At 51.9% G+C, this 13,977-nt stretch overlaps 2 protein-coding genes across 2 annotated transcripts in view; one reads left to right on the plus strand and one right to left on the minus strand.

Moving 5' to 3' along the window:
• The window catches only part of BMP7 (bone morphogenetic protein 7), a 99,744-nt gene extending 87,255 nt beyond the window's left edge, over positions 1-12,489 (plus strand). The window contains exons 5-7 of the mRNA XM_050745289.1: positions 6,177-6,253; positions 7,923-8,033; positions 10,131-12,489. Coding sequence (XP_050601246.1) covers positions 6,177-6,253; positions 7,923-8,033; positions 10,131-10,280 — 338 coding nt within the window. The 3' untranslated portion in view covers positions 10,281-12,489. The remainder of the gene's footprint in view (positions 1-6,176; positions 6,254-7,922; positions 8,034-10,130) is intronic.
• The window catches only part of RBM38 (RNA binding motif protein 38), a 493,989-nt gene that overhangs the window by 233,636 nt on the left and 246,376 nt on the right, over positions 1-13,977 (minus strand). The window lies entirely within an intron of this gene.

Raw genomic sequence — 13,977 nt, forward strand, 5'->3', positions numbered from 1 at the left:
TCACAAGGCAGAAAAAGGTCTGAGGTGCAAACCTGCCCTGCCGCTATGTGGGAAGCTATTATCTGCTTATCAGCTCTGGGGCCTGCGGTTGGTCCCAGGAAGCACCTAAGGGCAGCAAGGGGCTATCGAGAAAGGTCCTGGCGAGAGGACAGCAGCAGCCCCACCCCCAAACTAACCCTCTAGTGCCAAAAGCTTCTTCCTCCTCACCTAGCCTAGCTTGAAATTTATGTTCATTTTACTTTTCAAGGGAGAAGGCAGGTCAGCAGCGTTGGTGGCCTTTTTCAGACAAGGCTTCCTGACCCCTGGCAGATGTCCTGGGGCCCCCAGATGGACCTCAGTGCGTCTGTGTGGCCCAGAGTGTGTGTAGGGATTCTGTGTATTTTCTTTTCTGGCAGGTGGATCCATTTTTCCAGGTGTCTCAGAGGGGTCTGTGGTCTCCCAAATCAAAAACCAACTGAATTTCTTCATTTGTATTTAAAGCCTCTTTTATGCTGGACTCTTGAAGGCTGGGGTTCAATGCTGAACACCCACACAAAGGCTGCCCTTAGGGGTGTTAATTTAGGACAGGAAGGAGGGGGTTGCCATTCACATCCATACATAGTAACAAGCCCAGAGTCAGGGTGGTGCCCAGGGAACCCAGCCCATCCCGAGGGATGCAGACAAGATTTTGTGGTGAGTGAGCTGAGAGCTCTGGGCCCAGTGGGTGCCCATGAGGCCAGGCTGGTCCGGAGAGGTTGCTCTGGGCTGTGAGACCTGCAGGGGCAGAGGCCTGTGCTGTGGGGTTTCCTGGAAGCTTTGGGGAGGGGGCAGGAGGCTGTGGGGGCTGAAGCAGGGGAGGGGAGCGAGGGTGGTGAGTCAGGCCTTCTCTTGAGAGCCTTGAATTTGAACTTCATGCCAAGCATGTTCAGAAGTCTTTGCAGAGATTCAAGCTGGGGTGTGCGGTGCAGGTGATAAGATCATTCTGGCTGCTCTAAGAGAGGTGAGGAACAGGGTAGGTGCCGAGGGGGTGCTCGGAGCCTGGAGACTCCCTAGAGGATTTTTACAGATCATCCAGGCAGGAAGTGCAGCAAACTCCATCCCGGCGAAGACTTCCGTGTCTTGGAGCTCCATCGGGTGCACGCACCTGGGTAACGAGGGGGAGAGGAACTAGGCCTCGCAGGTTTAGAATTCAATCTGATTTTCCCCACCACCTCCTCATCAAAGCCCCACCAAGTCTCCATTTACACAGCTCCCAGGACGGGGCTCTCACTGTTTCCCGTGGCAGAAATTCATTGCTGGGAACCTGCCTCCTTCCCGCGGATCGCTCGTGGCCCTGTTTGAAGTTCTTCTAAAACCTGCCTGGAAGTTAAGAAAAAAGTAAAAATAAAAAATACCGAGGCCCGGCCCCACCCTAGGCTTAGGCCAGAGTCCCTGAGTGTGAGTGTGAGTATGTGTGCCTGTGTGCCTGCCCCTTTGAATCGCTCGTTCCCCTCTGCCCCCCCACCCCTGTGATGGGCTGGAGCCCTGCCGTGGGGCCACACAAGTTGAATCTCGGCAGCCTTGTGTGTGCCGGAGCGGGGGCACATGCTCTGGCACGCTACCCCACGCGGAGCTCGCTTTCCTGCCCACCAGCCCCCTTCCCCGGGGCTTCACGTGCTCTTCAGATGGTGCAGTTTGGGGTTGAGAAACTGGGTCCCTGCACTTCCTTCTCCCCACCCACGTTTGGACCCAGCTCCCTGGTAAGCAGCCGCCTTTACCAGGTGACCTGTGGGGGCGGGAGCTGAGCCTGAGCACCAGTCCAGACTTGTCTGCGGCCCAGGCAGGGGGTTGAGGAGGTGGATGAATCCATGGTGCTGGCATCTGGGCTGTCTCCTGCTCACGTTCTGTTGCTTTGGGGTGGGTGGGGCAGGCTTGGAGGGACAGGGGAGCTGGGAGTCTCTCTTTTGTTTCCTTTCCTTGCTTTCCTGCTAATAAGTCCTAAGGATACACCGGAGCTCCAGCCACTTTCCGCTGGGACAGCCATCATCAAAGAGCCCTGGAAGTACAGAGCAGGGTCTGGGATTCTTGGTGGCAGGGCCAGTGCCCACGCCTCACTCGCACACCACAACTAGCTTCATGAGCTGTGCTCAGCCTTGGTCTGTTTGGCCTTGGGTTTGAACTAAGTTATGCCAAATGTCGTGGCTTTGTTTTAAGACAGGGTTGGGGAAAGTAGCACTCAGGCCACTCCTTGCCCCTCCTGTGTTCATGACAGACATTGCTAATAGATCATGGCCCCTCCTGTGCTCATGACAGACATTGCTAATAGATCATGGCCCCTCCTGTGCTCATGACAGACATTGCTAATAGATCATGGGACTTCCTTCTGAGGGAGCCTGCACGCAGCTTCAGAATCCTCCTTGACTCGGGACACCAAGGAGTCAGCAATGTCCCTGGCTCCAGCTAGCAGCTTCACCCAACACTTCCTTGAGCTGAGGGGATGTTCCTTCTCCTCCGCCCTGCCTTCTGCCTCTCCATAGGGAAGAGGGAGGAGAGTCGTGGAGGGGCGTGGCTACCTGTGGCCCTGGGCATGGGGGTTTCACCATGTTGGCCAGGCTGGTCACAAACCACAAAGGCCATCTTAGGTTTCTGCTTGGCGTCTGTGTGTTCTCGAGGGCAGGCTGTAGAGTCCAGCTGTTTGGGCTCTTCCCTGATGGTTCCTTGACCTTGACCTTCTCATGTTGAGGACACCCTGGCCCTGGGGAGGTCCCTGCTGCCCCAGAGCTGGTTCTCTCTCTCCCAGCCCTGCTACTCCCCCACTGAGGGTGGGGACTAGGGGCCTCCGGGCTCCCCCTGGCTGCCTCCATCCACTCTGAGCACCCCCTTGCAGCATTGAGCCTTGGGGGCTGGTTCCAGCCACGCTGATCTTCCCTCTGCCCACGCAGTCTGCTGACCCAGGCCCCAGCTTTCTCATTCCTTGTGGGGCTCAGTGCCTGCTTCCGATCCTCTGTCCGATGCTGCTCCAGCAGCCTCAGGCATGGAGGGCGCCTCATCCCCGCTGCTCGGCATCCTCATCCAGGAATGCCTCGCCCTTGGATGCCTCCCCACCCTCCTATCTCACTTCCTTTTGGTCCTTATCCACACGTCACCTCCTCAGAAGAGCGCCTGCCGGCACCCCCTGCAGCATGCCCACTCGCTGCAGCTCTCCTGCCTTGTCTTCCTCTGTAGCCCTCATCTCCGTGTAAGTCATGTGCACTCACTTACCTATGACCCGCCTCTCATTCTGGAAAAGCCCCTGAGTGGCAGGCCTTTGCTGTCTTACACCCGGGACTCATCTCATGCCTGTACACTAGGAAGCAGCCCCTAGCAATGGCTGAATGAATGACTCCACCAGGCATGCAGGCGGTGAGGGCAGGGCACCCAGGGCAAGCGCTCCCACCCCACAGCCTGGAGGCCCCCTGCCCCGCCCCAGCCTTCACAGAGGTCACTTCGCAGAGAGTCTCGAGTGTCTCCTCAGGACCAGGTCTAAACACATGTGATTCGGTTATAATCAATTAAATGTAATTTCCTCATTGGTGTGCATATCTTTCCACATTGCTTTTCTGAACTATAGATAAATTTTATATCTATATAAATAGATACATTCAAAAATGGCATTTTGGAGGCCAAGGCGGGCGGATCACCTGAGGTCAGGAGTTTGTGACCAGCCTGGCCAACATGGTGAAACCCCCATCTCTAATAAATATACAAAAATTAGCCGGGCATGGTGATGAGTGCCTATAGTTCCAGCAGGAGAATCACTTGAACCCAGGAGGCAGAGGTTGCAGTGAGCCAAGATTGCACCACTGTACTCCAGCCTGGTCAATAGAGCAAGACTCTGTCTCAAAAAAAAAAAAAAAAAATTGCTGATGAAAACAAAAGCAACCTGCTTTTCAGTCCCCAGCAGGGAGCATGGTGCTCCTGTCTCAGCCTGAGCCTTGGAGGCAGGTTCCCGACTCCTGTACTCTCCATGCTGTTCTCCCTTCTCCTGCCTCCTTCCTCCTCAACACTCTTCTTTCTCCTTCTTTCTGCTTTCCACTCTCGCTCGCTGTCTCTAGCCCATTTCATTCCAGAATTGTTCTCAGTCATGGGGTAGCTAAGGCGGCTGCACACTGAAGGTTTCCAGGACCAACAGAATGTCCAGTCTGTGCCTGAGGAGGTGTCCTAATTTGCAGTATGTGGTCCATGGGAGGCTAGCTTACTGTACCACTCCTGTCCCACCCATTTTACAGATGAGGAAAGTGAGGCTCAGGGAAGGGAGTTCAGCGATGCCCTTCTTATCTTACTATTTCTCATTATCCTAGAAATCATGCAGATAGAATTCTCGTGAATCAGAGAAAAGTCAAAAATTGGGTGATGTTCCACTCTTTGATATATACCCTAATGGCATGTTGGGCATGTTGTGGGTGTGGAGGAAACAGCCATGCATTCAAATAGTTAACAGGTGTGTGTGTGTGAATGGAGAATGTGTGTAGTTTTAAATTTCCCTAACAAGTGGGCTAGAAGAAGAATAAAATATGAAACTGACATGAACACTCAAGGTTACCCCAGGAGGTATAGGAGCTCTCTTCATTTTGCAAACCAGGAGTCCAAGATCTAGGAGAGCTGGGGTTGGACTCCATAGCTGGAGCAGTCTCCAGGGCCTGGTCTTGACTCACAGGTTAGACTCCACTCAGAGGCTGACTGTGCTCCAGGGTCTACACCTCTAAGGGTGACACCTGAGCTCAAACTGACCACCATTTTCTATGTGGGATGAGCCTTCACAGGGCGGCCAGTTGGGATGGGTTGAGGGTTGGCTGCAGATATCAGAAACCCAAGTCAAATGCGCTTCAACCAGTACAAAATTCATCAGCCCACAGAGCCGAGGTTGGGTGGACATTAGGGTTGGTGGATCCAGGAGCTTAACAGTGTCCTCCGAGCCCCAGCTCCTTCTGCCCCCACCCCACCATCTTCAGTGCTGCTTCCTCTCAAGGCCACAGCTGCAGCTGGCCATGGGGACAGCCAGGGGAGCTTCATTATTTTTTGCTCCCTGGCAGTAGGAGGAAGAGAATGAATGTCTCCCCATGGGTCTTTCTTAGGAACGGGGGAACTGTTTCCGGAAGTCTCGATCTCTTTTAGTTTGTGCCGGGTCACTTGCCCTTCCCTGAACCACTTCCTGACTCCTGGACAGGATGTGCACTGATGAGTTTAGCTTTGGGGATCCAATAGTGACTTTACAAAACCTCTTTGAGGAGGTGACATTGGAACCAAGGCTTGAGCCAGACACAACAAAGACTGCAGGAAGGGGCATTGCAGGTCGAGGAAACGGCACATGCAAAGGCCCTGCGGTGGGAGTGAGCTTGGTGTTTGATCAGTCAGTTGTCAGAGCACACTGGGCCCTGCTCTGAGTATGACAGAGAGCCCCTGGGAAGTTGTAGGTGGAGGAAAGACAGGTCATGACTAAGAAAAAAGCAATCCCTCTGCCGTGGGGTGGAAGGAAGGTTGCAGTGTGTGCGAGAGAGAGAGACAGACAGAAACTTATGCAGTGTTTACAAGTGCTCAGGCCCTGACCCAAATGCTTACAAACTTACATCGTTCTGGAAAATCCCAGTGTGTAATTTTCACTGCTCAAAGAAACCTCAGGAGTGTTTTTCTCTGAAAGGTCATCAGGTTTTGACTCTTTGCTGTCTCATTGCTTATTGCTGGTGGTGGTGATGGGGGCTTATCCCAGGCCTTGTCCCCGCATCCTCTTGCCCCTGCAGAGGGATGAGTGTGTTGGGGCCTCACACGTTGAGGTCGTTCATAAGCAGATCTCTTTGAGCAGGGCCCCTGCAGTGGCACTGTGGGAGGTGGATGGGGTTTGAGTCCCTTATGGAATCCAGGCAGATGTCAGCATTTAAACAACACACGTGTATAAAAGAAACCAGTGTCCGCAGAAGGATCCAGAAAGTATTATGGGATAAGACTGCGTGAGAGAGGAATGGGGGCATTGGCACCTCCCTTAATAGGGCATTTGCTGGGGGTAGAAATGAGTATTAAGGCAGTTAGACCCTTGAACTGGCTTTTGAATCAGGAAATTTACCCCTCAGCCATCTGTGCTTGGTTGCTGTTCACATCACCACCTAAGATGGAGGGAACTTTTGATGTGTGTGTGTTTCTTTCTCCTCACTGGGCTCTGCTTCTTCACTTCGTTGTCAACGCAGAGAACAGCAGCAGTGACCAGAGGCAGGCCTGTAAGAAGCACGAGCTGTATGTCAGCTTCCGAGACCTGGGCTGGCAGGTAAGGGGCTGGCTGGGTCTGTCTTGGGCATGGGGCCTCTGGCGTGGGCTCCCACGAGGCAGCGGGTCTGTGTTCGGTCCTGTTTCTCATCTCTGCCAGTTAAGACTCCAGTATCAAGTGGCCTCGCTGCAGAAGGGGACTTGGGCTAAGGATACAGGGAGGCCTCATGAAGTCCAAGAGCAGAAATGTGTTTGAGACTTGAACTCGAACCAGGAACCCAAACACTTTGAACTCTGAACCCCATTCTCTGCATGCACATCATTCCCATCTGTTGGCTGGCTGCTTCTCAAGATGATGCCGGGCTGTGTGTTTGAATCCAGATACCTGGGGAGCCATCTCCCCCTCTGCCCTCTGTCCTCATCCCATTCCCATTCCCACGGGAGGGACAGATCTGCCCAACTTGGTTCAGGCCATTGTTCCTGGACCAGTCAACTGTTTTAGGGACGTGGTCATGTTACTGGCACATGGCTGCCCCCTCTGGAGCCATCTGCATGGAGTGAGGCAAAAGGCAGGGGATGAATCCTAGGAGAGGAGTGAAGGTCATCTGATCCACCATGTGTCTGCTGTGAGCTCTGGTGTGATTCTCATTCAGCAGTCGTGCAGCATCTGCAGCATTCTGGGCCCTGTTCTGGTACCGGATTGCAGATGCAGCATTGAACATTGCAATGTATCTGCCCCGTGGGGCTCAAATATCCCTGGAGAGGGTATTGTCATGAGGTCATCAGGGCAACTGGTGGTATTCTACCCTCAGGGAGCTTGTACTTCAGTGGGAGAGTCCAGAATCTTCCCTGGGGATTATGCCCAGACACACTCGGGGCGTGCACACACATAGCCAGCTCTGAGCCCTCCTGTGAGCCTGCCCTCGGGACTGATGACCACATCCACCCGCTGCTGGGACAGAACCCAAACTCCAGGGGCCCCTGCTGGAAGATTCCATGCGCTTAAGCGTCACCAAGGAGTGTATTGATTATTGGGCAACGTTTCTGCGCCACCCAGACCCTAGAGGCAGGTATGGCACATGGTTCCCTTCCTGACCAGTGTACAGACCTGTCTACACTGTCACTGAATTCTCATCCTGAGCCAGCATGGGTGACGCCATGAGGAGTTATTAGCCTCTCTGGCAGGTGGGCACACCGAGGCCTGGAGGTTGGTTTAAGGTGAGCTGCCAGTGTATGACCACCTAGTGGCGGGTAGAGCGGATGATTGCCTCACACCAGAGGCTCCTTGCTGTGCCACCTTCTGTCCAGAAGACACAGCCATGGGTGTCCATTTTACGATCAGCCAAGCTCTGTGGGGCTTTCCTTCATGTTTATTTTATGGTTTTTTTTTTTTTTTTTTAGAAATGGGGTCTTGCTCTGTCACCCAGGCTGGGGTGCAGTGGTGTGATCATAGCTTACTGCAGCTTTGAGCTGTCTTCCCACTCAGTCTCCCAAGTAGCTTGGACTGTAGGCCAAGACTATAGAATGGTCCTCCTTTCCATTCTTGTGGGACCATGAGAGGCCACCCATGTTTCCTGCTGCTGCCGGGCCCCCTGCTGCTCAGAAGGCATGGTCTGAGCCTTCATCCTCAGGTCGTGAGCCTGGTGTGGTGGCTTCTGGCCAGCATGGGGGTTGGGATGATGTGGCTCAGGCCTTCCGCATGGTTTCCCACACTCTCTTCTCCTCTTCAGGACTGGATCATCGCGCCTGAAGGCTACGCTGCCTACTACTGTGAGGGGGAGTGTGCCTTCCCTCTGAACTCCTACATGAACGCCACCAACCACGCCATCGTGCAGACACTGGTGGGTGTCACACTGTCTTGGGGTGTGGTTACCTGGGCTGGGCAGGCTGCAGGGCCCCCAGATCCTGCTGCCTCCAAGCTGGGGCCTGAGTAGATGTCAGCCCATTGCCATGTCATGACCTTCAGGGGCTCCTTGCCCCATTAAAAAAAAAAAAAGCAAAAGTTGTATTTTATGACTGGTTTGGTATAAAGAGGAGTATAATCTTTGACCCTGAAGTACATTTATTTCTCCTAATTTTAAAAGTAACTGAAAGTTTTATGGGCTCCTTTGAGGATGCTTGTAGTATTGTGGGTGCTGGTTACTGTGCCTAACAGGGCACTGGGCCCTGCTTCATTTTCCTGTAGAGGAAATAGGTAAACAGATGAGAAATTTCAGTGAGGGGCAGACTGATCAGAAGCTGGCCAGCAGAATAATGGGATGGAGAGATGAGTGGGGACCCACGGGGCCATTTCGAGTAAAATTTCAGTGGGGTCACTGGGAAGATTCTGTGTGATAATGAGATGAACGTGCCCAGCACATGGCGACACTCAGTAGATGTTATTCCTGCTCTGCCAACACCAACCATAGTGATAAGAGCTATAGGGATTGTGTTCTTTTGCTTAGAATCCAAGGTTCAAGGACCTTGGTTATGTAGCTCCCTGCCATGAACATCATCTGAACCTTTCCCGCCAACTGATCATCCACCCTGCCTTGAATGCTTCTAGTGACAGAAAGCTCACTAGTGGGACTACTCCCTCCTTTCATTTAGTAATCTGCCTCCTTTTCTTGCCCCTGTCCTGTGTGTTAAATCCTGGATAAAAATCTCATCTATCCCTTTCATTTGGTTCTGCTCTTTGAGGGTAAGGGTTTTTGTTTCTTTGTTTGCTTTTTTAAGCATTGATTTTCCAAAGCCCTCTCTCCCCTCCTCAATTGTAAACTCCAAAGCCCTACTTGGGATTGAAGGTCCTTAGGCTGGAAAGGGAAGAGTCCTCCCCAACGTGTTCCTTGGTCTGGATGTGCTATGCTGTGCCAGTATCCCCTGGAAGGTGCCAGGCATGTCTCCCCAGCCGCCAGGGGACACATCTCTATCCTTCTCCAACCGCTGCCTTCATGGCCCATGGAACAGGAGTGCCATCGTCCTGTGTGCACCTACTTCCATCAGTATTTCACCAGAGATCTGCAGGATCAAAGTGAATTCTCCAGGGACTGTGAAATGATGCAATTGTGGTCATTTTTAAAAGGGGACAACTGTCTTCTAGAGAGTTCTGATGAAATGCTTCCAGAGGAAATGAGCTGATGGCTGGAATTTACTTTAAAATCATTCAAGGTGGAGCAGGTAGGGAAGGGTATGGATGTGTAAGAGTTTGAAATTGTCCATCATAAAATGTGTAAAAAGCATGCTAGCCTGTGTCAGCGGTCACAGCCTGGACGCTGGGAACAGAGTGCCAGTCATTGATGCTCTTGCCTGGCACCTGCAGTTGCTGGAAACCCAGAAGTTTCACATTAAAAACAACAGGAGAGTGGAATCTCTGGCCTATCTTGGACACGTGGCAGATCTGCTAATTTACTGAGCTCGGTCGGCTGCCGTCAGCTTAGGTTGAGTGGCGGCCTCTTCCCTTAGTTTGCCTTAGTCCCCACTATTCCCTATTGTCTTACCCTTGGTCTACTTTGCTCATCAGTGGCACTCATGTGGCACCCATAGGCATTTGAGTTTGTGTGTCCCTGGCCCACATCCTCTGTAAGGTACAGAGAAGCCCATGAGCAAGATGGAGCACTTCTGGTGGCTCCAAGTCAGGGACACTATTCAGCATTCTGCAGTGCACAGGGCAGTTCCCCAACAGAGAATTACCTGGTCCTGAATGTCGGATCTGGTCCCTTCCTTCTCAACTGCATAGTGTGAAAACCTCTATGCTTTGGTTCGCTTGTCTGCAAAACAGGGGTAATCCCAGAACTGAGTTGTCCAGGTAAAGTGCTTAGAACAGGGAGTGCTTGGCTTGGGGAGTGTCACCTGCAGTCATTTATTATGCCCAGACAGGATGTTTCTTTATAGAAACGTGGAGGCCAGTTAGAAGGACTCACCGCTTCTCACCACTGCCCATGTTTTGGTGTGTGTTTCAGGTCCACTTCATCAACCCGGAAACGGTGCCCAAGCCCTGCTGTGCGCCCACACAGCTCAATGCCATCTCCGTCCTCTACTTCGATGACAGCTCCAACGTCATCCTGAAGAAATACAGAAACATGGTGGTTCGGGCCTGTGGCTGCCACTAGCCCCTCCGGGAATTCAGACCCTTTGGGGCCAAGTTTTTCTGGATCCTCCATTGCTCGCCTTGGCCAGGAACCAGCAGATCAACTGCCTTTTGTGAGACCTTTCCTTCCCTATCCCCAACTTTAAAGGTGCAAGAGTATTAGGAAACGTGAGCAGCATATGGCTTTTGATCAATTTTTCATCCAATGAACAAGATCCTACAAGCTGTACAGGCAAAACCTAGCAGGGAAAAAAAAAAACACGCATAAAGAAAAATGGCCGGGCCAGGTCATTGGCTGGGAAGTCTCAGCCATGCACGGACTTGTTTCCAGAGGTAATTATGAGGGCCCGCCAGCCAGGCCACCCAGCCGTGGGAGGAAGGGGGCGTGGCAAGGGGTGGGCACATTGGTGTCTGTGCGAAAGGAAAATTGACCCGGAAGTTCCTGTAATAAATGTCACAATAAAACGAATGAATGAAAATGGTTAGGATGTTACAAATATATTTTCCTAAACAATTTATCCCCATTTCTCCGTTTATCCTGATGCATAAACAGAAGCTGTGTCATGTGGAGGGCGGGGAGGTCCCTCTCCATTCCCTACAGGTTTCATTCTGAGGCTTGCAGAGTTCCAGTGTTTACCAAGGTTTGCCCAAATCCAAGATCTAGTGGGAGGGGAAAGAGCAAATGTCGGCTCGGAGGAGGGTTGTGTGTTGACCTTTGGAGGTAAAATATGTTCTGTTGTTCAGCTGGATTTGCAGTGGCAGAAATGAAACTAGGTGTGTGAAACACCCGCAGACATTTGGAATTGCCTTTTCAGCTCGCCCCAGTGGTAGTAAATCCATGTGAAATTGCAGAGGGTACAAGGACAGCAAGTAGGATGGAACTTGCAACTCGACCCTGTTGTTAAAAAGCACCAATGGGCCAGGCGCGGTGGCTCACGCCTGTAATCCCAGCACTTTGGGAGGCTGAGATGGGCGGATCATTTGAGGTCAGGAGTTCGAGACCAGCCTGGCCAACATGGTGAAACCCCATCTCTACTAAAAATACAAAAATTAGCTGGGCATGGTGGCACGCGCCTGTGATCCCAGCTACTCTGGAGGCTGAGGCAGGAGAATCGCTTGAACCCAGGAGGCGGAGGTTGCAGTGAGCCGAGATCACCCCACTGCACTCCAGCTTGGGTGACAAAGCGAGACTCCATCTCAAAAGAAAAAAAAAAGGAAGCACCAATGAAGCCTAGTTCTCCACGGGAGTGGGGTGAGCAGGGGTACTGCACATCCTCCCAGTGGACCCTCTGGTCTTTGTCTGCAGCGGCATTCCAAGGCTGGGCCCTGGCAAGGGTACCCGTGGCTGTCTCTTCATTTGCAGACCCTGATCAGAAGTCTCTGCAAACAAATTTGCTCCTTGAAGTAAGGGGGAGATGGCATAATAGGAGGTCTGATGGGTGCAGGATGTGCTGGACTCACATTGCAAACAGAAGCCTTGTTGAGGGTAACATCCTAACCAAGTGTCCCGATTTGGAGGTGGCATTTCTGACATGGCTCTTGGTGTAAGCCCGCCTTGCCTTGGCTGGTGAGTCCCATAAATAGTATGCAGTCAGCCTACGGCCACAAACACAAGGCCTGGGGGAGGGCTACACTGTCTACAAACGTTTTCCACATCTGTAAAGGAAGCAAGGTGATCCGAGACTGTGGCCATGTGGAACCCGGTCTTGTGGGGGACTGTTTCTCCATCTTGACTCAGACGGTTCCTGGAAACACCGGGGCTCTGTTTTTATTTTCCTTGATGTTTTTCTTCTTTAGTAGCTTGGGCTGCAGCCTCCACTCTCTAGTCACTGGGGAGGAGTATTTTTTGTTATGTTTGGTTTCATTTGCCTGCAGAGCTGGGGCTTTTTGTGTGATCTCTCTTGGTGCAGGTTTTCTCACCACTTACTGACCCAACCAGCCTCTGGTTAGCATCGTTTGTACATTTAAACCTGTAAATAGTTGTTACAAAGCAAAGAGATTATTTATTTCCATCCAAAGCTCTTTTGAACCCCCCACCCCTTAATCCCTCGTTCAGGATGGCGAGCTTGCTTTCCTTCAACCTGTTTGTTTTCTTATTTAAGACTATTTATTAATGGTTGGACCAATGTACTCATGGCTGTTGCGTCGAACAGTCTTTAGTGAAAATTCTGTATAAATAGACAAAATAAAAAGGGTTTGACTTTGCAATAAAAGGAGACGTTTGGTTCTGGTTCTTTGGCCTGTGTCTGTCTGTGTGTGTTGTGTTTTTCTCTCAGTTTCTGAACACTGAAGTTCTCTCACACTGCTGAGAGCTCCCTGCCTTCGCCTCCACCGTGAACACACTGTTTAGCATTCAGGCCTTGGGGGGAAGTGGGCGCTCGTCAATATTTGGTGCAGCTGTGTGGGGCTCTGGGCAGGAGAGATGGAACCAAACAACACATGTGAATTTGGTAGAGGCTCCACTACAAAGGTCCTTGATTGAATTACAGTGCAGCTGTCAGCAGCTGTTTCAAAGAGGCAGGGGGTAAATTAGCTGTGTTTACTGCTAACATAGTTGAAAGATTTAGTCATCCCAATAAAATAGAGGCAGCACAGAGAGAAAAAGGGCAGGAGGTGCACACCCAAAACTTTAAAGCAGTGCCGGCCCCGGAGCTGACACTGTACAGTGCAAATGATTGGGGCAGTGGGGAGCAGCTGCTGGAGCGCGGCTGTGGATGTGCACGGCTCCCAGCAGGCCAGGCAAAGGTGCCTCGCCGAGCATGGAGCAGCACTTGGCTGTGTAGCGTGGAGCAGCATTTTGGACGCCTTTCCACTTTGAAGTGCACACTCAGGTCACCTGATGTCTGTTGTTGGAATCCCAGCCTGATACTTGGACAGGCTGCCCATTCTTCCCCTATTGCCCGAAATAAAACGGCTGCTCCTCACAAGTCCAACCCTTGTGATTTCCAGACCCTTCTGCCATTGTCCGGATGAGCAGTTTAGCGTTTGTTCTATTTTCCAGGCTGAAGACCAGAGCCACACACCGGAGGTCCAGATGTGGCCTCCACATGGGTCTGACTCCCCGGCATGGTGTTTATCCGTGTGTTAAAATGTGCATTCATCGCCAACATGTTTTTGAGTATCAGAAGAAGCTGGTGAAGAAAAACTCCCCAAATCTGGCTTCTCTTGAGAATCGGCAGGCCTGGCCACTCTGGGCCCCACACACGTGGCCGCTCTGGGTGGCTGCAGAGGGACAGCTGGTGCCCAGTCTCCACTGCTCCCTATCGCCTCTCTTACAAAAGGGTGAATGTCAGTTGCTGTTTTTAAAATTGTAGATGCCGATTTATGTGCATCCATGTCCCTAATGTCCCTATTAAGAGCAGGAAACTAGAGGCTAGCCTGAGAGAGCCGGGCACTTTGGAAAGGACAAACATTATTTTATCACCGCTGTCCCACTTTCCTGTTTGGCCCCCTGGGCAGGCCCTGCAGGCGTGTGCGTCTGTGGCTGTAGCACCACAAATGGCCTCACCTTTCTTCTTTACCTTCCATCCTCCTGGTTTCCACCTCTCTTGCTCATTTCCCCCCTGGAGCATTTTCTTGTTGCCTCTCTTCTCAGTCCCGCTCACTGTCAGGCACAGAGAGGTGAAGGAATTTACTCAAAGTCCCCCAGCTAATAGTTACTGGAACTGAAATTTGAACCTCAAAATCTGGGCTCAACCCCAGGCTTTCCTGAGCTGGAA

Source organism: Macaca thibetana, chromosome 10 (genome assembly GCF_024542745.1).
Source record: "Macaca thibetana thibetana isolate TM-01 chromosome 10, ASM2454274v1, whole genome shotgun sequence".
Classification (NCBI taxonomy): domain Eukaryota; kingdom Metazoa; phylum Chordata; class Mammalia; order Primates; family Cercopithecidae; genus Macaca; species Macaca thibetana.